This window comes from Pinus tabuliformis, chromosome 8 (assembly GCF_031772625.1).
Source record: "Pinus tabuliformis cultivar Carrire ecotype Pingquan chromosome 8, CPIR1, whole genome shotgun sequence".
In the NCBI taxonomy this organism is placed as follows: Eukaryota; Viridiplantae; Streptophyta; class Pinopsida; order Pinales; family Pinaceae; genus Pinus; species Pinus tabuliformis.
Window position 1 is genome coordinate 1,361,567,074 of NC_142294.1, and position 26,247 is coordinate 1,361,593,320.

Consider the following 26,247-nt stretch of genomic DNA (forward strand, 5'->3'; position numbering starts at 1 on the left):
TACGGAAGTGGAAGCCCCAGAAAGTGTTGGGATAGTCGCAAAAATCCCTAAATCACCGCGCATGATGAGACCCAAGAAAGGCAAGTAGGCCATGGTATCGGCGCGCGTATCACCTAGAAATCTACTGAGGACTAGGCTCACCATGGAAGAGAAGGGGAAGGCTATCAATTTGGAGGCCGATGAGGAAGAAGAGTTCGAAGAAATCCTGGTTGAGGAGGAGGATGTAGAGATGGAGGTCGAAAACCAGGGTGCAGACCCTCTAACCAGGCTACCTACATATGTTCCTCCACGAAAGGGTAAAGCAAAGATGCCCAAAGATATAAATGAGATCCAGAGCTCTCTACAGACTCCGTTGCTCCATGACGACATTATTTTTTAAGGAGTGCACTTGGGGCAAGTGCCCATACTAAAATTTGAAGACTAGGATCTCACGGACCATGAGAAGTTCCCACATCTCGTGACTGTGCAGCTAATGCGCCAAAAGAAATATGCGTTGACTAGAATCATAGAGTTGGAGCTGCGCAAATGGTTGAGAGGTGTAAAGAAGGCAAGATTACTAAACCTGCTCTAGGTGTCGCATTACCATCGCGCCGCAGTGACCATTTTTGTCATCAGGCAGCTGCTCTGCTTGGTTTGGTGCATGATGGGTGCTTGTCACTAGAGGAGCCCATCCCCATCATAGACCATTTGATTCACAGAATTACCCGGCTCCCTTGCACAGGGGAGGACCCAGAAAACATCTCAAAAGGGAAGAGTGATGTTTTGGCCATCAGAGAGGCCATGAAAAAGAAATTTAAACTGGAAAAGAAGAAGCAAGGATACGCCATTTCCAGCATCAACAACCCTGTGGTTAAGGTCGTGACACAGATATTAGCAGGGAACATTATACGGACATGTCACGTGGATGAGATGCCCACGCCAATGGTTGCACTAGAAGCACAATGCGCAGAAGGGGTCCAGTTTAACTAGGCAAACTATTTATGCAGAGAGTTCCTTGAGAATTGTCGCGAGGCACGGGAGTAGGGAAAAACCTTTCACTATGCATGGCTTCTATTGTCAATAGTACTGGTGGCATGGGAATTTCCCGAAGATAGACAGTTCTCGACGATCGCGTAGGACCTTTCGAAGGCAACGAAGTATGCTTCGCTGTGGGAAACCAGGGATGCACAAAGGATAAGGGACAGCAAAATATTATGGGTGTTCATGGAGATGAACATCAGAATGGGGATTAATCGTAGCCACGATTATCGCCCATAGTCTACAGCAGTCTGAAGAGCTTCGCGGAGTTCAATTTAGACTTCCACCATGTCTTCATAAGGGCACGGAAGGACCCCACGAAGACGTGGCGTGAGCTACCCTATTTGGCGATCGATGATGTCATCTTCGCAGTCCTTGAGTTTTGGTCGCTGGAGTGGTGCGCCCCAGTTGACTCCATGGTGGAAGCAGAGAAGTCCACCACGCAACGGAAGAAGGAAGAGGCAAAACTTTGGATGGCACGGCATGTGGAAAAGCGCAGAAAGGAAGAAGCATCGACTAAGGCCCGGGCGACGTGCAATGCGGCGAAGTTGGCTAAAGAGCAGCAGAAGGTAGCAGAAGAAGAGTGTGAAGGACAGAAGTCGTCTTCATCCGAGTCGGAGACCAATACAGAACAAGGTGGTGCGGACCTATAGATAATGTCCACCCAACTAAAACATCCGCGCCCAAGAGAGAAGGTAGGACCGCGAAAGAAGACGAAGGCCTCAAAAAATTCGTTCAACTCGATCACCCTCACTGAGGGGGATCTCCATGATATTGGCAAGACGGTGAGGGATGTCACCACAGAGGCCCTCCAGTAGTTTAAGGACTAACACCAGATGGTGTTGGGGGCTATGTAGACGCAGATCCAGGAGTTACAGGTGCGCACTCTGTAGGCTGGCACAGTGTCAACCAGCCTCACTGTAGGCACTTCCACTGCCGAGGAAATGTTGCATGCCCAGATGACCAATACAATAGTGTTGCCAGATGGAGCACTTGTTACAGAAAATGAGGCTGACAGGCCAATGGTCAGCGGGTTGAAGGGAATCGGGTTAAACATGGTTTCGCTCCCTCAGGAGATGCTCTATACTTTACAGGATGGAATCACTGTAGAACTACGAGCTAGGGAGGGTTGCGCGCTCCAGGTAATGAGCGAGCAATGTGTCAACATTGAACAGTTAAGCCTACAACGTGACAAGGTAGTGACGCAAAACAGACAAATAGTGCAAGTGGTGGAGGAAGCCTGCTAGATGGTCCCAGAGTTAGCCATCCAAGCAGAGGAACCAGTGGAGACATGCGTCCGGAGGTTAGCAGTAAGGGTGCGTGACGCCAGAGAAGAAATTGCCAGGGTTCAGCTGGAGCTGAACCTTCATATAGTAGAACTAAAACTGAAGGCGCAGCCTTCAACTCCACCGGAGGTTAAGGAACAGCGTGCCACCGAAATCACAACAGTAATAGCAATGATTAACAGTGCAGTGACAAAATGCACGAAGTTGTTCGAGCAGTCGTTCGAGGTCCTCACCACACTACAGGAGGACCCAAACATACAGCGGCTAGAAACAAAGGCACACGAGCTACAACAAAGATACAACGAAGTAAAAGGGACTATGCAGACGGTTTCCCTTACACATAGGCTCACAAGGATGCAGCAGGCTAAAGTGCTCAAGGAGTAGGTGGATGCTGCTCGACATAAGGAAGTAGTTTTGAAGGTGCGCCTATAGCCGTGGATCGATGAGGCTTATAGCATTATAGCCTCCATCAAAGCCAAGCTCACGCAGCTGCAAGCAACACAGGAAAGGATTCAGGGCAGCAGTTCAGCCACAGCAGTCACTGAACAATGCGTAGAGGAAGTATAGCAGGCAGCCACTCAGTGCGCTGCCGAATTTGTAGCGATCCAGTCAAAGTTGGGAGGTCTTCACGCAAAGATATTTGCACTGATAGAGTGACTTGAGGGCGAGTCACGATGTTTGTGTTCAGGCCTATTGGGCGCGGGATCCCCCAAGGGAAGTTTTGGGGCTTAGAGCCCAGATTTTGGTCAAAGATTGTAATTCCGATGTAAAGACTCCGCATTTTGTGGGCGCAAAGCACGTAGTTTGTTAAAGAGTCATAGAGTTGTCTACCCTTAATTAAATTATTGTAATGTCGGTTGTAGAGATCTACCACGGACCATGGATTGTATAAATAAAGCGAGGCTCTAAGTAGTTAAGACATCAATCTAAGGATAGTCGAAGATGAAGAATTGAGTCATATCTGTGGAGTAAAGTCTAGTTTTGGGTCGTAGAGTAGGAGAAGGCTCTACAGCTGAGTGTGCAGAGGCCTAGTAGTTCGCAGCTGAGTGCACGGACCCCTACCGCTGAGTGCGCAGGGCGAGTCGAGTCTATAACAGTTGTAAGTATTAATAAAGAGAAGTTTCATATCATTTCTGTGTATTTATTTCCTATTTTATGCATCCGATATATTGGGTATGAATTGCACTTCTATAGTTGCCCGAATATATATAATTGTTATTTTTAAATGAATGCAAGTGAGAATAGTTTTTACGCAAAGATAATCAAGGCCTATCAATAAGATAAGTAAGATACGCAGTGTAGTTTGGGGAAATAGTGTAGTTCGATGCCATAACAGCACGAAATCATCTCAGCCCTTGGTTAGGGTTGCACGAAAGACGATTGGGACACTTCGCGAGGGTACTTAAGGTTGGAATAGTGCGCGAAGCGACCTGCGCAAAGGCAGGCATAGTTGGCCTAAATCAACATCATAGACATCTCAAGGGTGTAGAAACTTGGTTCCAGCATCCCCCCATACTACTTCGGGTGATACTTCAGTCCACGCTCTACGGGCTGATGCCGAAAGGGCCAGTATTGTAGGGATTTGTTTGGCTAAATAACGTTGAACCTGGTTCAGGCCCCCATAAGCCAACAAATCAATACTTCAACTTCTCTAACTTGTCTTTCTCTTTGCTAAAACAAATTAACCTTGTCACATTCTTTCATTTAAGAAGTTTTGAGATTACTTCATCATATCCCTGCACCTTTCTTAACTACAATATGGAAATACTTGATAATATGGAATTTCTCGTACAATTTCCCAAATTAATGAAGCCCATTCTTGAATGAGTATTTGATGTACCATCATTCTTTACTTTCCACCCGCAATAGTCAAATCCAAACTTCCATGGAAATGTATAACTTCATGTCCAAAGGCTAGTTCAAAAGGCATGAATCATGTGGGATGCTCAAGTGTTGACATTTAAGTCCATGGAACCACATGTAGTCAATCCACTAAATATGCATTCTCAACATTTCTTCCAATATTTTATTCACTTTATTTGATCATTAATCTAAAGATGGTGTATTTTGCTAAAATTCATCTTAGTCTTAAATGCTTCAATTTTTTTCCTTAATCCACATTGTAAACTCTAATATTATGATCCATGATATCCAAGGAAGATGTTACATAAGCATATGTGATTATGAAGAGATATAGGGGTAGATCCCAAGTTATTCTCCTCACTACAAATTTCACTGTTTTTGGGTTTTAAGTAAAGCCAACATGGGCCTGAGGATACAACCTATTGTACCTACCATAAGAGAATAAGGGGTTGTTTAAATGGCCACCTCATCGGATGAATCTATCCTTTTGGAAATCATGCAAGGGGAGATCAATTTGGGCCTTAGTCATCATGGTTCCTCCTAAATCCCTATAGGAGACAATCTTGAACATTGCACATCTCTATTGATAAATCTCACATTCATATTCAAGATTTTATGTATTATCCAATCTATGATAATTTAAAAATGCACACATTAATGCATAGTATTTTGTGAGTCATATCCTACCAAAGGATGTGATTGAATCTTGGCCTAAAGATTCCTAGAGATCCCATGGATACATTTACATAATCATCCCTAACCTGATTAAGGAAACTTTTTAATTATTTTGCAAAAAAAGGATTACAATGGGATTCGGAATAGATGGTAACAATCAACAACAACATTTTGCAGAAAACACTAAATAAAACTTATAACATTTTTAATCGCTCCAATGCAACTCGATTTTTTTAATATTCATCCAACAGTAGATAAGTTTCGCACTCTCAAGTAATCAAGAATTTAATAAATGGTCCGCCGAAGAAATGATATATTAAAGTTAAGTTGGAGAATTTTATAATGATAAATTGGTTGAAAAGTATGATAAATGGGTTCCATTTTCTAACGTTTTAGTACGCCTTCCCTGCAAATATATCGAACAAATAATTAGAAGATATCATGTCTCTAACCTAAAAGGTATCATGTTAGTGATGAGAAGGTATGATGTTGGTGTGGATTCAATAGCGGGTTTCAAGTAAATAAATTATATCAACTTAGTATATAATTTAAATATATTTAATTTTTAGTTGATATGTTTACAATTTAGATTAAAGGGAATGGTGTCTAAATAATATATAGATGAGAAAATTATTTTCCAATTTTCAGTGAAATTATTTTGTCTCATAATAAACTATAAACGAATCAGTTTGTATTAGGTTAGTTTATATATATATATGGATTTTGTTAAATTTTGGTGATAAATAGAAAGAAGAATTTGATCAAAGCATGTATTTATTACATTTAATACTTATAACTATTTACTCAAAATGTAATAATGAAGGAAACCATAAGATAAGCATATAACATGATATTAAGAAGTTTTAGTCTTTTAACTTTTAAAAAGTTGAAATATTATGCATTAAATTTTGTTAATATTAGTGTATATCCCATGATCCAAAGCAATGCTTATATATATATATATATATATTTTGTTGGAATACGTAATTCCTACTTGTCTCGGTTGTGATTCTTTCTATCTAGAGGAGTATGTTCCTATTTTGTTTCCTAGCTTTGTGTGTGGTTGAGATATTCTCTCAACCAACAAATTGTTTGTCCAAGATAGTTTCTCTATCTTAAGACAACACTTCACATATTTATTTGTAACATTATTTGATTAATGTGAATATAGATTTCCTTGTGGATTTTTAACATGGTACCAGAGCCCGTATGGGCCTAGCCTGACCTGCCATGAGAGAGTGCTAAGAAAATAAAAAAAATGTGATGAGAGTGAGTGAAAGGGTGTGAATGTTTATCCATTATTCGATTGTTTTGTTGATTACTGTTTACACAAGCACTGCATCAGGAGGAGCAACGTTCGGATTGTTGCTCGTCGATTGTAGTAGCAGCACGGAGGTGGCGTTGGTAACTAGCGGATTGAGGTGGCATTGTAGTGTTGTGGATCTGTGACTGAGATCCAACAGATCCTTAGTTGACAAAGCATTGTGAGGAGGGCTGAGTTGATGTAGGTGAATTGACCTGATCTGAGGTATGGGTCTGATCTGTCAACTGCCGCGGAAACCGAGCATTGGATCATGAATTGCTGCAGAATTGTGGTGTGCACCAGATCGCCCTCGTGCTGGTGGAGCGGTGATATGTTGATCTCAAAGTTAACTGATTGGTTTGTTGGTTTCACGCGATCTGAAGAGGCGGTCATGGTGGGAAATTTTGTTCGTCGCCTAAAGGACCCCAATTCCAATGCCTGCGATTCCTGCGTCAATGCAATCAGCATCATGGCATCGAGGATCAAGAACTTGAATTAGTCGATTTTTGTGTTTGTGAAGCCTTTCTGGGTAGCTTAATTCAGTTGGCATTGGGATTTTCAGTAGATTCAAGTCGATGTCAGGTGTCGGCTTACCCCTGAGTCCAGGAGCGTCGTTGGCATGATGTCGACGGTGAATATTGCAAACTCAAATCACATCTTTGTTGCTTAATTCAGGTGTGGTTTTGATCTGAAAACAAATTGGGATGTCAAATTGGTGATACGCCATTATTCAGTAGTGTTGAATTAACAAAAAACAGGGATTTGTTTTGTGTATTTTTGTTGACTCATCACATGAGGGGCTCGTTTTTTAGAGCCATTATCAGTCGCGAACCTGAGGAGGAGGTGTTTTTCCAATTTGTGTCGCGTTGGAGCTGAGGGTTTCCATAATCGCAAGGCTTTTGGGTACGTTTTATCAGATCCGATCTTCTTGTGTCTATGCATGTGCACTTTGGATATGCTGTAGGAAATTTAATATCAATCTTGTTAACAAGAGATTTATTTCTCAGTGTTGTTGGTTTTTCATCAAACAACGAAAAATTGGATCTTGGGATTCATTTCTCGTTTTGCATCGAATTTCGAGCTCAACCATGTGAATGTCGAAACCCAAAGAGACGATCCCCTAGACGTGTGTAGTTTCGAAAGGACAAACGTTGCTCTTGGTGGTGATGAATGTGACAGAGAACCCATGGTTGGCTGCTAAAATTCTTGCGAGATGTTGAATCTTATACGCTTTTGTTCGTTTGCAAGCTTGTTGCTATAGCTAGGGGTATTCTACCAGAGAAATTTGCAGAAAATGAGAAGATGGTGATTTCCTTTGCTTTGTTCATGCTGATGCCTAACTAAGTGTCTGGAAGAGAGAAGAACAGAAGAAGATATATGCATTTGCATTAGTTAATGGATCTCACTACTCCCTAGCAGATGTCATGTAAAATAAAATTAATTTTCCATTGTTTAAATTATATTTTTTTGAAAGTTTTATGTCAATGATGTAATTCTGTTAAAAGAATATAGTGGTAGTTAGTCTGGCTAACTATTATCACACATTTGTGTCTAGGTTAGAACTGGCCATTCCAAAAATAGAAAACTTTATTTGTAGGAATGATTAACAACCATATATGATGAAGACATGACAGTGAAGATGGCATCAGAGGATAGTGGTTGGAGTTGCATCAAAGATTAAAGGATGATGGACAATCTAGTTTGTGTGTGAGTTTGTGGAATAGACTCATGATGATGGTGTATTGTGTCACATACATTTATTAGTAAGCAAGTCTAGGATGTTTTGTAGTGGTCTTTGTAAAGTATGTACCTGGTAACTCCATGAGATGGAGTGTGAAATGTAAGCTTGATGAGGCATGTGTATCCCCATAAAGTTTGTGGTAATCTTAAAACCACCTGTAATTGCAGGTTTGTGGTCACTCGGAAACCATTTTTCAGTGTCGATTTATGGTAAGCCATAAACTACGTGTAAGAGCGAAGTAGACACTACTGATTCCTATTGGCATGGTTGAGTGTGAGCCAATAAAACCCTAGGCCTAGTTAAGTTGGGTCTGTGGTGAGCCTTTATGGCTGTGTTGAGCCTCTATGGTTGAATTAAGCCTCCGTGGCTGTGTTAGAGCCTTCATGGTTGAGTTGAGTCGTGGTGGCTGAGAGCCCTTAGTGGCATGGCTGAGGGTGATTCGATAAAGCCTAGAGAAACGTTACGGTTAATCCGATAAAACCCATGATGATGGCATTGGAGGGGGATTTGCAAGTACAATTACATCTATGCATTTATAATGGTTGACAGAACCATGTATGTGAAGGGCATCTTGGTACACTGATGGTTGGCAGAACCATGTATACGAAGGGCATCTTAGTACACTGGCAGTTTTAGCAATTGGCACCCATGCATTCCAGTGGATGGTTGCTCCTTTATATGGACATCAACATATTCTTTTGTTATGTTTGACCACAACTAGACTTTTCATATTGATATTGAGACAAGTACTCATTAAGGGGGTGTGTTGGAATATGTAATTCCTACTTGTCTCAGTTGTGATTCTTTCTATCTAGAGAAGACTATCTAGATTTGTGATATTCTCTCAACCAACAGACTGTGTGTCCAAGATAGTTTCTCTATCTTGAGACAACACTTCACATATTTATTTGTAACATTATTTGATTAATGTGAATATAGATTTCCTTATGGACTTTTAATATATATATATATGGCAAAATGTATACTTTATCTTTAAATTCGATAGTATATATTAGTTTATGTAAATTATAGCATAACCCATATTAATAGAGCCCAGAGGTTCATTCTACAACCCAGTATGAGATGTGTAATTCCATCTGTGGTCAATGTGGAGTTGACACATGTTCCTCTTAAAATAAAAATAAAATATTCTTTAAATTGAAAATTAATATGGCTATAATCAAAATAAAAAACAAAAAACAAATATAGGGGAGAGATTCCTAATGTTGTGCAGGGACCAGTAGTTGATATAATACTGGTCCCACCAAACCACCAGTGATTAAGACTTTTGAAACCAAAATTTAGACAGAAATAAATAACATTATGTATAAATAAGTATTAAATTATGTCCAAAAATCACCCATACATTGACTGGGCCCACAAGTGTCCATAAATAGTATTTTACTACTTAATATTGCAAAACATATTGACCCAAGTAGAAAACAGCTAGAGCCATAAAGGCTTCCAAACTGGTCTATTCCAGAAGTACAAAACAGCAGTCACTTCAACCCCCACTCATCAGAACTGCAACTTTGCATCCCAAATAAATATGCCTACCTGCACATAACAAAAGGAATGTATGTCAGCATAACTGCTGTGTTGTTCAACAGCTAAACACCCTATGTTCAATAAATGACACCCAACCCAATAACAATTAAATCCACTTTGTTCAATAAATGACACCCAACCCAATAACAATTAAATCCACTTTGTTCAATAAATGATACCCAGACCCAATAACTGCAATAAATGACACCCATCTCACTCTATTTCTCATTAAAACAGATCAAAGCACATGGATCAACAAATAAACAATTCCCAACCATTAGATCACATCAAATTAAATCCATACCACACATTCAAAATGAAGCCATTGCAATCCATGTGCATCCATGTCCACCAATTAAAATCAAGTCCCCAAAACTATAAAAGAAGTCCACCCACTGTTGAAGTTCATCTTATGCTTTCAAACTATTCAGCAAACTTGAAGACAACATCACAAAACAGTGGCCAATATATTCAAGTTAGTTATATGAATTACAACTCATTCTTCTTACAGTTCTGTTTTCATTGTTTTCATTTATCAGATTTCTTACATTACAGTTCTGTCCATAGGGTGACAGTTAACCTATACAGTTACAGTTAACCTTTTTTATACAGAGTTTATGTATGTGTTCTAGCTTATTATATCATCAGCTTCATAGTGATTACAGCTTACATATCACAGAGGTTACGTATGTCGTGTTAGTACTGTAGTCATAGCTTGTTTACTTTACAGGAATTGAACCTTAGCTTACACCTTAGCTTACAGGAATTGAGCGAGCGATTATTATGGCTTGGGTTCTGCAGGAATTGAACCTTAGCTTACACCTTAGCTTACAGGAATTGAGCGAGCGATTATTATGGCTTGGGTTCTATGCAGAATGAGTTAAAACATAGAGCAAATAAGTGAATTTCTACTACTGGTGAATGGACCATAGAACTGTAAGATTTTAGATAATGAGAAAACACAATTATAAGTAACATAGCAGATGACCATCTTATTGGCCTTCATATCTTTTCACCTCGTTGAGCTCGAGACCTTAGGGTATGGAGAGCCCGAGCCATACGAAGTTGTAAAAGTTGGACCAAAGGAATGGGGATTTACATAACTCAGCTCTGTAAATTAAGTCACAGATAATGGAGAGAAATCTTGGAGCAGAGATTGTTCTTCACAATATTCAAAATAACTAAATAAATTATATGAAAAATATAAAAAATAAATGACTGCAATGAAACTCGATTAAACTGAAGTAAAACCGATTGTCTATGACACCTAGGAGACCATAGAATCAAATGTAATAGTGATTACAGCTTACATATCACAGAGGTTACGTATGTCGTGTTAGTACTGTAGTCATAGCCAATAGCTAATCACTGGAAGAAGAAACATGACTCGCTATCCTTCCAAGCAAGCAATCCCCACATCCCTTCCCGTTCCTTATATAGTTTCATCTCCCTAGCCATATCCAATCGGAGACCGAGTCTAACCTTGAATAGCATCAGAATCAAAGCCAGCATTCGAACCATTTCCAGCCCAAGATTGATGCAATGCAAAAAAAGGTAGGTAGTAAAAAGGCAGTTAGCACTGTAGTCATAGCTTGTTTAGCTTACAGGAATTGAAGCTTAGCTTACAGGAATTGAGCGATTATTATGGCTTGGGTTCTATGCAGAATGAGTTAAAACATAGAACAAAAACGAATTGTAACTTTAATGACTCTGATAAACTTAGTAATTTTTCACATATTTTCAGACCTTGACAATCATCATTGAAACATCACATTGAAACATAATCGAAAGACATTGAAACATAATCGAAAGACATGTATTTTCAGAAGCATGAAGCTATTGAGAAAGCAAAAATTTTGATATTGAGTCGAAAGAATGCAAATAAGTGAATTTCTACTACTGATGAATGGACCATAGAACTGAGGAATGGTTTCTTAGAATGGAAGCCCGAGCGGATTAGATGACTGTAAGATTTGAGATAATGAGAAAACACAATTAGGTAAACAAGCATGGTTAGAAAGAGTCATATGTAACTACTGTGTTCTAATTGCATAACTACTGTGTTCTAATACATAATCAATACATATGGATACACTGTAATCACTGTATATGTATATCCTAATGTAATACATATGGATAGACTGTAATCACTGTATACGCATATCCTAATGTAAGATGACTGTAAGATTTGAGATAATGAGAAAACACAATTAGGTAAACAAGCATGGTTAGAAAGAGTCATATGTAACTACTGTGTTCTAATTGCATAACTACTGTGTTCTAATACATAATCAATACATATGGATACACTGTAATCACTGTATATGTATATCCTAATGTAATACATATGGATAGACTGTAATCACTGTATACGCATATCCTAATGTAACAAGCTCTGTTTCCTCATTACTTTGATTTCCATGGTTCTACTTATGGCACTGATTCAACCATTAGTAATGATTACACTCTACTCTATAAGGTAAGTACATATTGAATAGACCTACTTATTACCTGTATTCCCTAATCTTTAACAGATATAAGGAGAATGACGTAATTCATACATGTTTACATACCTCATTGGTTTAGCTGTATAAAGCTGTTGAAAGTAAATGGAAAATGATATATGAAAACAGTGACATACATGTTGATAATTTCCTGTAATAGAGGAAAAGTATTTTTGCAGAAGTAATAAAGCATAATTTGACATATATTCTAATGTCTAAATGCAACATACATGTTGATAATTTCCTGTAATAGAGAAAAAGTAATTTTTGCAGAAGTAATAAAGCATAATTTGACATATATTCTAATGTCTAAATGCATGCAATAATTTTACAGGTTGTTGCATCTATGGCAAAAGGAAGTTACTCTGCTCGTACAAGGAGAAGTGGTAGGAGAGTGACAAGGGGTGCGCAGCTGCGATGCACATCGTCCGATGATGACAGGCCAGCTGATGTCAATGCCGGCAATGCACTAGGGAACATTGTTGAAAATGACCATGTGACAGCCGCTGATGTTAACACAGCATCAGCCACAGAACCACCATCAACAACAGTCCAAGGGGCAAGCTCAACTAAAAAGATCAGTGCTATAAGAGGATGGACAAAAGAACAAATGTTAGTTGCAATTGACGACATAGAGTTTAATGGATACTCAGTTCGGGCATCTGCAAAAAAACATGGTATTCCTCCCTCATCAATACATTATTGGATAAATGGACTGACTCATACAAAACGTAGAGGGCCTCTTACAGTTATGACTGAGGAGGAGGAGGCCGAGGTGGTTGAGTGGTGTAAAGAGATGGCCCAACTGGGACATGGGCTAGAGTTGATACAACTCAAATCAACAGTTGCTCAAATCTGTCAAGGGAGGCCAAACCCATTCAAAGATGGGTTTCTTGGTAAATCATGGTGGTTTGGGTTTAAAAAAAGGCATCCAGAACTTGTATTGCGTACTGCTGAGGGCCTTGACAGAGACAGAGCATTAAATTTGCGCCCTGCAGTTGTGCAAAAGTTCTATGACACACTTTCTAGTGCTTACGATAAACATTCTTATGGAGCAGACCATATATGGAACTGTGATGAAACAGGTTTACAGGCAGGGAGGAATTGTGGCATGCGGGTAATTGCCAAGAGAGGGAGCCGAAATGTGCCAAAGATTTTGCCCAAGAGCAGGGAGTGGATAACTATTTTATGTTGTGTTAATGCAATTGGTACTTCAATCCCAGGATTTTATCTATTCAAAGGTAAAAATCAACTGAAAAACTATATACAGAACTGTGAACCAGGTGCATGCATGGCTGCACATCCCCATGCATGGATGACTAAAGAACTGTTTCTAAGTTGGCTTTTTCACTTTGCTGCATCGGTACCAGGTGGCGTCTCGCCTAATAACAGACACCTTTTGATATTAGATGGCCATGGGAGCCACATGGCTGTACAAACAATTGAGGAAGCAAATAATTTAGGCATCGACCTGTTGACATTGCCCGCTCATACCACTCATAGGCTGCAACCCCTTGATGTTAGTGTGTTTGGCCCTTTCAAGAACTATTTCAGGTCGGAGCGTGCTGCATGGATGGCAAAGAATCCAGGGGTTGAGGTGAAAAGGTTTGAGCTAGCAGAGCTTGCAAGTAAAGCTTTTAAAAGGGCTTTGACACCATCAAATATCAAGGCTGGCTTTAGGAGGACAGGAATCTGGCCACTGAACTATGATGCTCTTATGCATGATACTGGTTGTAGCCAAGCGTTTCATGTGGATGGTCAGGAAGAAGGGAATGTCCAAACAAGTGTTGAAGTGCAAGAAGTAGATGACCAAGATGATGTTGTTGCAGCTGGCAATATGATTTCCCTGTCTCAAGGACACTTATATGCTGAAGATGATGAAACTGTATGTGAAACACAATATAACAATGAACAAATTCCTAGTAACATGGAGATTGTTCCACCAACTCAAGAAAATGAAATTCCTGTTGTTGATATTGCTAATGATATTGTTGAACATGCAGTTGACAATGACCAATTGACATTGCCAAGCCAAGTAACCCCACCTTCATGGCTAGCAGAAGCAATGATCAATATGAATGCACATAGTGTCTCAGCAACCAATGAAGAAAGCATGAACATGCCCTCACAACCAGTAGAATTGAACAATGAAATTGTTCATTTTTTTGTGGACAATAGATCAATGGAAGAAGATGAAGGACATAATGAGGCATCAAATGAAGATAATGATATGGTTCAATCAGTTCCAACAGATACTGAAAGGGAAGTACCAAGCAATGACATGCAGGTGGGAGGGGTGGAGAAGACACTTGGACGGTTCCTAAAGCTACCAGTAGAGAGAGTATCAATGAAAAAAAATCAAGGTGCACCAGGTAGTCTTCGTCTGGGCCGAAGCTCACAGTTACTCACCTCAGAGGACTATATAAACCTGTTAGTTGAGTCAGAAAAAAAGAAATTTGAAATGCAAGAATTAAAACAGAAAAAGAAGGATATAGTCAAGGAGAAGAAGGCAGCAAGGATTGTTGCAGCACAACGTCGAGCAGAAGAACGGATTGAAAGAGATAAAGCAAGGCAAGTTAAAGACCAACAAAAGCAAATGGCAAGACAGGAAAAGGAAAAACGAAAGGCACAACAAATGCTTGAAAAGGAACAAGGGATGATCAACGATACAAGAATAGCTGATGAAACCAGGATTATTTCAAACTCATTGGACTCCATTGCAGACAATACACCATTATTCCAAGATCTCATAAACATTCAAGTGCCCCACTATCAAACTGAGGGTTTACCCACTTGCCTTGTTCCTACCAGAGCTGGTGTCAATTCTCTGTATGCTCATTACACACCTCCACTTAATGCAGGGGTCAGTAGGGAAAATGTGAGGTATGGGTACTCAGTACCTCCATGGTTGGAAGCTGCAAATTGGAATCAATCATATGGCATCAATCAACCATTTCCTAATCAGCCCTTGACTGGTAGGCCAACCTACCTGGCTCAAGAAGGTAACTCGGGGAGTTTTGGCACTCAAGATTCTCAGGGCCATAAAGAATAGGGGTGCCATATGTTTTTGGTTCTAACCACATTATGATGTGGATTTTGGATAGATTGTATCTTTTTCTTGGCACAGAAACATTTTGGCTTACAACACTAGATTGTATCTTTTTCTTGTCACAAAAATATTTTGGCTTAGAACACTAGATTGTATCTTTTTCTTGTCCTAAGAAACATTTTGGCTAACAACCTAGTAGTGATTTCTTGTGGCAACCTAACTGTGTGTTGATAAGAAATTTTCAATGGAATATGTCTTTCTGTAAAATATTAATTATGATAAAACTATTTCTATAAGTTATTCTGTGCACCCTCCCCGCCACGTCAGAAAACCACGCGTAAAAGCACATGGAGCCGATACAACACCTGTCCACCATGGAGCTCATGTGTTGGCCATCATATCATTGCATAAAACTTTGTGTTCGCGCCATTTCACAGGTTTGTTCGGGGTCATTGCTGCGATGTTTGGGGATTCAATAATAACATTTCAAGTTGCATATGAAAAAGGCTAAATATAGAAATCAAATGACCAGACAATCTTATTATGATTGAGAGCACTCATTATCAAGTTGAGTATGAAAAAGGCTAAATACAGAGATCAATGAGGAGGCAATCTACCTCACAATAAGTTTTATTAAATGTGAAAAAGCCACTAATAATTTTATTGATTGAGGGGACACTTGAGAAATTGAGAGCACTCATTATCAAGTTGCATATGAAAAAGGCTAAATATAGAAATCAAATGACCAGACAATCTTATTATGATTGAGAGCACTCAATATCAAGTTGAGTATGAAAAAGGCTAAATACAGAAATCAATGAGGAGGCAATGTACCTCATAATAAGTTTTATTAAATGTGAAAAAACCACTAACAATTTTATTCATTGAGGGGACACTTGAGAAATCGAGAGCACTCATTATCAAGTTGCTCTCATTATCAAGTTGAGCATGAAAAAGGCTAAATAAGTGGACCGTTATCTAAAGGAACATCATTCAACTTGATAGCTCATGCTTCAACCATAATGCTTACAAAGCAATTTCTATCCATTGTATTCTGTAATAGCTAGTCAGTGAACCCCAAGACGGGTTGGAAACAGAGACTACTTCAGATATTCACACAATGAGTAAACTATTATATCATATACTAATTTACATTAGAACTTTGAAGTGAACATCTGAATCAGAGGGACCTAGGAATAAGTCATATTTGCTCATTTACATGATCCACATCCTTAATTAAATTAAAATGAACAGTAAGGCCACTGAATGTGCAAGCCCCATTCTTGGGAGCAATTGGAGGGATGACCTTGTTCGCTGGAAGTGAAGGAGGGAGAAGTATAGCTTTGTCCACTCAACTCCCTCACAATCAGATGGAAACCCTGAGACAGATACTCTTGATCATCCCGTATTGAACATTCTTTCGATTTCTATATGTGGTTCCATATTAATATGTCTCGGTTCTTCTACTTAGTGGACAGTTCACACCTCAATGGCTCAATGGCTAGACAGTTCGCACCTCAATGGCTCAATGGCTTTTCATGTGGTCAATTAATTTTGACATCAGATGTTAGGAGAGATGGGTTTGACACTCAACCCATTAATCTTTGGATGATCTTTTCTCTAAGAGCATTTTATACATTGTATTTTTTATGCCTTCGATCTCAACATTGAAGGCATCAAATTTGCAGCACTGTACAAAGCTCTAAACTCACTTATGGCTCCAATAAGTGGACCGTTATCAAAAGGAACATCATTCAACTTGATAGCTCATGCTTCAACCATAATGCTTACAAAGCAATTTCTACCCATTGTATTCTGTAATAGCTAGTCAGTGAACCCTAAGACGGGCTGGAAACAGAGACTACTTCAGATATTCACACAATGAGTAAACTATTATATCATATACTAATTTACATTAGAACTTTGAAGTGAACATCTGAATCAGAGGGACCTAGGAATAAGTCATATTTGCTCATTTACATGATCCACATCCTTAATTAAATTAAAATGAACAGTAAGGCCACTGAATGTGCAAGCCCCATTCTTGGGAGCAATTGGAGGGACGACCTTGTTCGCTGGAAGTGAAGGAGGGAGAAGTATAGCTTTGTCCACTCAACTCCCTCACAATCAGATGGAAACCCTGAGACAGATACTCTTGATCATCCCGTATTGAACATTCTTTCGATTTCTATATGTGGTTCCATATTAATATGTCTCGGTTCTTCTACTTAGTGGACAGTTCACACCTCAATGGCTCAATGGCTAGACAGTTCGCACCTCAATGGCTCAATGGCTTTTCATGTGGTCAATAAATTTTGACATCAGATGTTAGGAGAGATGGGTTTGACACTCAACCCATTAATCTTTGGATGATCTTTTCTCTAAGAGCATTTTATACATTGTATTTTTTATGCCTTCGATCTCAACATTGAAGGCATCAAATTTGCAGCACTGTACAAAGCTCTAAACTCACTTATGGCTCCAATAAGTGGACCGTTATCTAAAGGAACATCATTCAACTTGATAGCTCATGCTTCAACCATAATGCTTACAAAGCAATTTCTATCCATTGTATTCTGTAATAGCTAGTCAATGAACCCCAAGACGGGTTGGAAACAGAGACTACTTCAGATATTCACACAATGAGTAAACTATTATATCATATATTAATTTACATTAGAACTTTGAAGTGAACATCTGAATCAGAGGGACCTAGGAATAAGTCATATTTGCTCATTTACATGATCCACATCCTTAATTAAATTAAAATGAACAGTAAGGCCACTGAATGTGCAAGCCCCATTCTTGGGAGCAATTGGAGGGATGACCTTGTTCGCTGGAAGTGAAGGAGGGAGAAGTATAGCTTTGTCCACTCAACTCCCTCACAATCAGATGGAAACCCTGAGACAGATACTCTTGATCATCCCGTATTGAACATTCTTTCGATTTCTATATGTGGTTCCATATTAATATGTCTCGGTTCTTCTACTTAGTGGACAGTTCACACCTCAATGGCTCAATGGCTAGACAGTTCGCACCTCAATGGCTCAATGGCTTTTCATGTGGTCAATAAATTTTGACATCAGATGTTAGGAGAGATGGGTTTGACACTCAACCCATTAATCTTTGGATGATCTTTTCTCTAAGAGCATTTTATACATTGTATTTTTTATGCCTTCGATCTCAACATTGAAGGCATCAAATTTGCAGCACTGTACAAAGCTCTAAACTCACTTATGGCTCCAATAAGTGGACCGTTATCAAAAGGAACATCATTCAACTTGATAGCTCATGCTTCAACCATAATGCTTACAAAGCAATTTCTACCCATTGTATTCTGTAATAGCTAGTCAGTGAACCCTAAGACGGGCTGGAAACAGAGACTACTTCAGATATTCACACAATGAGTAAACTATTATATCATATACTAATTTACATTAGAACTTTGAAGTGAACAACTGAATCAGCGGGACCTAGGAATAAGTCATATTTGCTCATTTACATGATCCACGTCCTTAATTAAATTAAAATGAAAAGTCACTGATACAGTAAGGTTTTATCGTTGGAGCCCGAGAAGGGTTAGTTATTGAAATGCATTTTATGTATGAGAACATAATTCATTACTAAAAATATTTATTCTCTTATCTCTGTAACCATCAGTAACCGGTTTTGGAATCGACTGTAAAATGTGTGAACTTTTTTTTTCAGAGAAAAAAGCATCACATATTATATTGACAATATAAAAAACATCATAAGATACAAAAGGGTGGCATATGACAGCCACTGTCCGAGACATCTCGAGGAAAGGAAAATGTCAGAGGTCCGAAAACATATACATCAGGTTCAGGAAAATAGCAAAAAGCATCAAAATTAATAACCAGGAGTAACAAATTCCAAAAACGAACAAGACTTCTCTTCCTCCATAGTTAAATAACTGCAATGGTAAACTTATACTGCCCCATACATATGGCCATTAAAGAATTTGTTATTTTCAGCGCAACCAAAAAAAACCCCAAATTTGCTTAAACTGTAAATATACTCAAATTAGTCAATTGTGAGCAGCGTCAACATGGAAACAAAAAGGACTATGTATACAAGATATCCATATTGCAAAACATATACATCAGGTTCAGGAAAATAGCAAAAACACCAAAATTAATAAGCAGGAGTAACAAATTCCAGAGACGAACAGGACTTCTCTTCCTCCATAGTTAAATAACTGCAATGGTAGCCCATACATATGGCCATTAAAGAATTTGTTATTTTCAGCGCAACAAAAAAAACCCCATATTTGCTTAAACTATAAATATACTCAAATCAGTCAATTGAGAGCAACGTCAGCATGGAAACAAAAAGGACTGTGTATACAGGATATCCATATTGCAAAACATAGCAAAAAGCACCAAAATTAATAACTAGGAGTAACAAATTCCAACAAATTCCAAAAACGAACAGGACTTCTCTTCCTCCATAGTTAAATAACTGCAATGGTAGACTTACACTGCCCCATACATATGGCCATTAAAGAATTTGTTATTTTCAGCGCAACCAAACAGCGAAAACAACGAAAACAACGAAATTTCAGATAAACCCTAAACCTTCAACAACAAACAGCTCAAAATATCCCATAAACCCTAAACCTTCAACAACAAACAGCTCAAAATATCCCATAAACCCTAAACCTTCAACAACAAACAGCTCAAAATATCCCATAAACCCTAAACCCTCGGAAAAAAATCCTCCAAAAAATGCCATAAAATGCCATAAAAGTTTACAAAATATCCAAAAATAGAGATGTTGTGTTGAAAAACACAGAGAATGCTGGTAGGATTAAAATCCTACCGGGTACATGGTCGCCGACCTCCCCCACCTTCCCTGGAGCTCGCCAGACCTTCTCCACACCTGCAACGACGTTCTGCACACCTGCAACGAGAAGAAAAATATATATTAGGGAACTGAAAACCACAAAAACACCACCACAAAACAGCAAATTGACAACAAAACACCATTTGACCTCGAGCTCAGTAAAACAGCGACCGACTCCTCCCCAAACAACAAAATCGTCGAATAAGACCAGCAACAGAGAAATGCTAAACAACTGACATTCCAGAACGACCAAGAACTCCAGGCGGAAAAGCACAAGAAAAGGAGAAGCGCTGTGCCAACCACAAACCCTGAAACTCCAGCAAACATTCGCACCAGCACCTGCATACCAGGCGAAGCGCGCAGGTCCACAAACCCTGTCAACCGAACAAACGCCTCAAACAGCACAGCTATAAACGACGAAGTGCGCAGGTTCCGGGGCCGTCCCGTGCCATAATCGGCGGGGGGCTTCGCCCAACGACCGGCCCCGAGCAGAAACACACAGGGAAACTCATACATCGCAGCAAAAACCCCAAACGAACCTGTGAAATGGCGCGAACACAAAGATTTATGGGTTGATAAGGTAGCCAACACATGGAGCTCCACGGTGGACAGGTGTCGTACCGGCTCCATGTGCTTTTACGCGTGTTTATCTGACATGGCGGGGAGGGCGCACATGTAATGGCGACCCTCCCCTACATATTTGGTTAGTTCTACTTGAAATTATTATAAAACATACTCACTCTGACTATTTGCTTTATTGGTTGTTGATATTACAACTCAGTGATACAAAGGAGATATGGTAAAAATAGTTCACTCTCACTTATAAATAAATAATTTCATGTCCATGTGAAATAAGATAATTTTATATCAACTTTTAATGTAATTAAAACAAAAAAATGTATAAAATTGATATTATTTATATTTTCATATTTCAATTAGATACTTAAATAAATCACTTTAATATGCATGTTATCTAATTTATTTTAATATTAATTTTAGAAAAAAATATAAACATATAATATATGAACTATAATAAAATATTTCAATGTGGAAAGAGAAGAAATACTTGAAAGTAAAAAGATTGAATTCCTTCTTTATAAGAGTGATAAAAGGGGAGATGTGTAATTAACTCAATTCTTAATATAAAATTAATATGTAACATTTAAAAGATATTAAAAGTAATTAGAAAATTTAATGTGTATCATAAAGCCAATATTTCAATATATAAAATAAATCCCAAAAAGAAGCCAAAAAAAATTAAGCAAATTTTTTATTAGTGTAATATGTTTTGGGATATAGTTTAATTGTGCTTTTTAATATAAGCTTGGTAGGTTTATATCATTATCATGTCTAATATATCATTTTGATGGGGTGGGGAATTGAACCAATGACTTCACATCAAGGAATTTCTTAACAAAGCATTGGTTGTTTATCTGAGACTCCATGGGCAAATGTAGCTTAGTTGTTGACAGGGTATATTGTTAAAATTATTGGTTCAAAACTCAATCTACTCATTTTTATGGTAAAAGTAGTGATTCTCGTAATAGTTCACGTCCACGATTCATCTAATTACTCATTTATTTCACTTTAAAAAATAAAAATTGTTTATTTATCTAAGATATATTTTCCTTGTCAAGTCCCACTAGCTTTATGGTAAAAGTAGTGAATCTCATACTAGTTCATGGGTTCATCTAATTACTCATTTATTTCACTTAAAAAAATTAAAAATTGTTTATTTATCTAAGATATATTTTTCTTGTCAAGTTCCATCAGAACAATTGATTGAGGAGGATCAAATCTCACAAGGTGGTTGTGCCCTGTGCAAGGGGGAGGAGACATACTAAAAATCCATTGAACTAAAAGGCTTGTGTAGCCTAGGCAGGTGCAATCCCGAGGTGACTCTGGGCTCCTCAAGCCACGGGTCAAGCCTAGAGGACCACAATATATATATATATATATATATATATATATATATATATATATATATATATATATATATATTCTTTATTTATTTAGTGAAAAATAAAATAAAAAGACTTTGACGACTTAGATGCCCCTCAATCTGGGCTCCTCAAACTACGGGTCAAACCTGGAAGACCACAAGCAAAAATATATATATTTTCTTTAATTATTTAGTGAAAAAAAAATAAAAATTTGCCATATATATAATAATTATAATTAAAATGTACAGACTTGATTTAACGGTTTATTTTTGTTTAAAAAATCAAATGATTATATATATATATATATATATATATATATATATATATATATATATATATAATTACAAAACTATTTATTTTTGTGAGAATAATTTCGGCAAAATCACATAGAAAATCATTTGTCGACGCCTTTCGAACCAACCAGTGTGGTTCATCATTTCCCACAATTGGTTGGAGATCAGCTGTGGGATTTGAAATCAGACCACAAGCTAATTTATTTATGTTTCTCTTGGATTGGAAAGAAACAATTAGAGTCAAAAATTCAGCATGTCCAACAAAATCTCCCACAGGGCAGAATTCTTTTGACCCCAGAAAATTGTAATACCTTCAAAATGACGCTAGAGAGGCTCTTTGAGAAGGAGAAAATTACAATTCACAGCCTTCATAGTCATGAATTAACACATTTAATTCAATGCGCACTTGCAAAGTGCAAAAGAACAAAAATTAAGAAGTCTGAAACAAATTGCTTTCCGGTTAATGCTTGGTTTGACGAGGAATGCAAAAAGGCAAGGAGAATGTGGAAAGAGTCAAACAAGGATAACATAAAGCTCAAATATTACAAGCATTTATTAAGCAAGAAAAAGGTTGATTTCATGGTTTCAAGGAGGGAAGAACTAATCTTCCTTGGGAAAAATAATCCCAAATTATTTTGGAAGGAGCTCCAACCGAAAAATATACAAATTGGAAATAATATTACAGCTTCTAAATGGTTTGACTATGCAAGACAATTCTATGAGCAGGTTCCCAAGGTTGACCCTCCCCCCCTGATACTAAACTCTTCACGGTACAAGAGGTAGAGATGGGTATCAAGAAGTTGGGTGTTGGAAAAGCAAAAGACTTAGCTGAACTCCAAGCAGAATATCTAAAGTGGGGCTCAAAGATTCTTGCACCTCACATTACAAAAATATTCAACAACATTATACAACAAGGGCTCCCCACAGATTGGACAACTAGTCTTGCAATACCTCTTTTCAAGAACAGCGACGTCAATAATCCCTCCAATTATAGGTCCATCATGATAAACCCTTTGTTTGCAAATTTATTTGGAAGCATGCTAGAAAACAAAATTAGCAAGTGGGCAGAAGAAAGAGATAAGCGTGCTAAAGGGCAAGCAGGTTTTAGACCTAAGCATTCCACAGTTGATCATTTGATAACTTTAAGGCACATCATTGAAAAAGTTTGGGAGAAAAAGGAAGAAGTCTTTTGTTGCTTTGTTGATTTCAGAAAAGTGTTTGACTCGGTTCCTAGGGATAAACTTTGGCAAAGAATGGAGGAACTTGGGGTTCCTAAACATTTGAGAGCATCTGTGCATAGGCTGTATGAAGAGGTGAAAGTAAAAAATTAGAACTTCAGCAGGCATTTCTGAAAGTTTTAGAAGCGATATCGGGGTCAAGCAAGGTTGCCCACTGTCTCCTACCCTTTTCGGTTTATATATCGACAAGCTTGAGGAGTGGTTAAATTCGCAAGGGGGTGATGGTATCTATTTGTGCAAGTTTGTTATAAGGCTTCTTTTGTATGCAGATGACCTTATTCTGATTGCTAAATCGGATCTTGGTTTGCAAGAGCACTTACTATCCCTTGAGCATTTTTGTAGAAGTGTGGGGATGCAAGTCAATATTAGCAAAACGAAAGTAGTGGTCTTCTCTAAGAAAAGAAAGCATAGCCAACATAAGTTCTACTTTGAAGGCAACATTCTGGAAGAAGTTGCGGATTACAAATACCTCGGAATTGACTTCAACAAAAATCTAAGCTGGAATGGTTGTAGAAAGAAAAGAACTTTGGGGGGTTGGAAAGCATTTTATGCTTTTCAAAATAGGTGTAGAGAGGCAGCGTTATGGGACTGGAAGACCACTCAAACTCTTTTTGGGCTTCTAGTGATTCTGGTACCTCCGACATGCAGTGGAGACAAATTGAGAAAATTCAAAAGCGTTTGATTACAAACAAATTTAAGATTAAAAGTGCAGTTCCTTATGATATCTTGTTAAGTGAAACAGGGACTGCTCCTATTGAAGCAATTGCTATGGTGCGAGTCATAAGGTATTTAAAAAAAAATTGAGCAAATGGAAGAGGGTAGATGGCCTAAGGTTGTCTTTAATGATAGATGGTGCAAGAGCAAAAAAACTTGGATGCGGCAAAATAACAAATGGTTTAGTAAATGGGGCATTTGCTTGAACGCATGTCCCATAAACAGCAAAGAGATAAAAGCTTTTGTTATGGAAAAGTTCCACAAACGTACTTGGGATAAGGAGCTAGGAAGAAAGAAAAATTACTATATTGAAGTGTTTAATCCCACTCATAATCATCAACCAAAAGCATACATAGAGGCCAATATCTCTTGGAGAGCCAAAACTCTTATTGCTCAGTTAAGGACTAATTCTCATCAACTCCGTTGTGAAACAGGGCGCTGGAAAAGGCCAAAGGAAGTGTGGGAGGAAAGGGTATGTATTTTTTGTTCTTCCAAAAAAGTGGAAATAGAAAAACATTTCATTTTAGAATGTGAGGCCTTCAAAGACAACAGCGAAAGTTATGCAGATACGCTGGCAGCTAGCTCTTGGGATAATCTATTTAACGAGGGGTTTGTCGAGAAGATGGGAGCATTTATTGTGAAGCTTCACAAAAAAAGGGCCGAATACATCAAGCAGATCAAGAAGCAACCTGTCCCATAGGCTATCTTTAGCCTCATGGACGTTAAAATAATTTCTTTCTTTCTTTCATCAGGACAAGTTGAAGAACAAATCTGAGTGACAAGTTAAATAGGGAATGCAGGTCCTTCCAAGAGCTATATTTGACTGGGCAACGGTTAAAACTGACTTCAAACGGCTAGATTTGACCAGGGACCAGGTTAATAAGGATCAAGGAGAGGGGGCAAGGTTGTTAGTTTAAAAAATCTCTTAAATAAATTATTGAAATAAATCTATATAATCAATAAGATTATTAATACTATTTTTATTAAATTAAAATAATATTATTATAATTGTTATTAGTATTAATATTAAGGTAAATAATTCTATTAAGAATAATAATATACTAATATTAAAATTCCTAATCTTAAGGTAAATCCAATATTAAAATTAAAGTGAACAATGTTTAATTTGATATTAATATTATTATTAAAAAATATTATTACTATTATTAATATTAATAATAATCTAGAGTAATAATTCCAATATTACTAGTTAATAAATAACAGTAATATTATTATTATTAACTTCAGATTAATATTAGCCCCAAGAGTTAGCTCAATCGGTCAAATCAAGTGCCTCGCCAATGGGAGGTCACAGGGTCCAATCCCGAAAGCTCCTTGGGGTTAGGTCAGTAAATAGGCCAAGGGGTGGCCAAGGGGTGTTGATGCCTTCTGGTGCTACCCAAGGGGTGTTGATGCCTTCGGGTGCTACCCATTGACTAAGGGGTATTGATGCCTTCGGGTGCTACCCATTGACCAAGGGGTGTTGATGCCTTCTGGTGCTACCCAAGGGGTGTTGATGCCTTCGGGTGCTACCCATTGACCAAGGGGTGTTGATGCCTTCGGGTGCTACCCATTGACCAAGGGGTGTTGATGTCTTCTGGTGCTACCCAAGGGGTGTTGATGCCTTCGGGTGCTACCCATTGACCCGGGTATCCGTGAACCAGAAGTGAAAAAAAAAACTTCAAATTAATATTACTATTAATACTAGCCTAGGGTAAATACTCTATTATTACTAATTATTAATATGTTTTACTTAAGAATAAATATGTTAAAATATTCAGGTGAATCATTTTATTAAAGGAATAATATAATTAATATTACTAAACTATTGTTATTATTTTTAGTATTGTTATAATAATTAATAATAATAACGATATTGTTATAACTTTCAATATTAAAATAAATTCATTACTAGAAATAAAAATATAGTAATAAGATAATACTAATAAATTGGTTGATGTTAATTCTAAAATTTTGATTTGATAAAACTATTAAACTAAATACATAAGAGAACAAGATTCTATTAAATAAAAAACAGAAATTATTAATATAATTACAAATGGATTAATGCTAACTTTAAAATTTTGTTTCGAGTTGATATAAATATTAAATAAAGCGAGAAAGAGATACCATAAAATTCTCCTGGTTTCTGTTTAATTCGAGATTCTGTAAAACTCCTACTTTGCTAATACAGCAACATATAGCTT

At 37.8% G+C, this 26,247-nt stretch overlaps 1 protein-coding gene across 1 annotated transcript; it reads right to left on the reverse strand.

Annotated features, from left to right (window-relative positions):
- Window positions 1–9,206: 9,206 nt before the first annotated feature.
- Window positions 9,207–20,396, reverse strand: LOC149240548 (uncharacterized). Its single transcript, XM_089367324.1, has 3 exons — window positions 20,001–20,396; window positions 19,829–19,909; window positions 9,207–9,442 (listed from the first exon to the last, which is right to left on the reverse strand). Exons 1-3 carry the CDS (start codon window positions 20,366–20,368, stop codon window positions 9,439–9,441), a joined length of 453 nt encoding a protein of 150 aa, XP_089223450.1. The 5' UTR covers window positions 20,369–20,396; the 3' UTR covers window positions 9,207–9,438.
- Window positions 20,397–26,247: the final 5,851 nt, after the last annotated feature.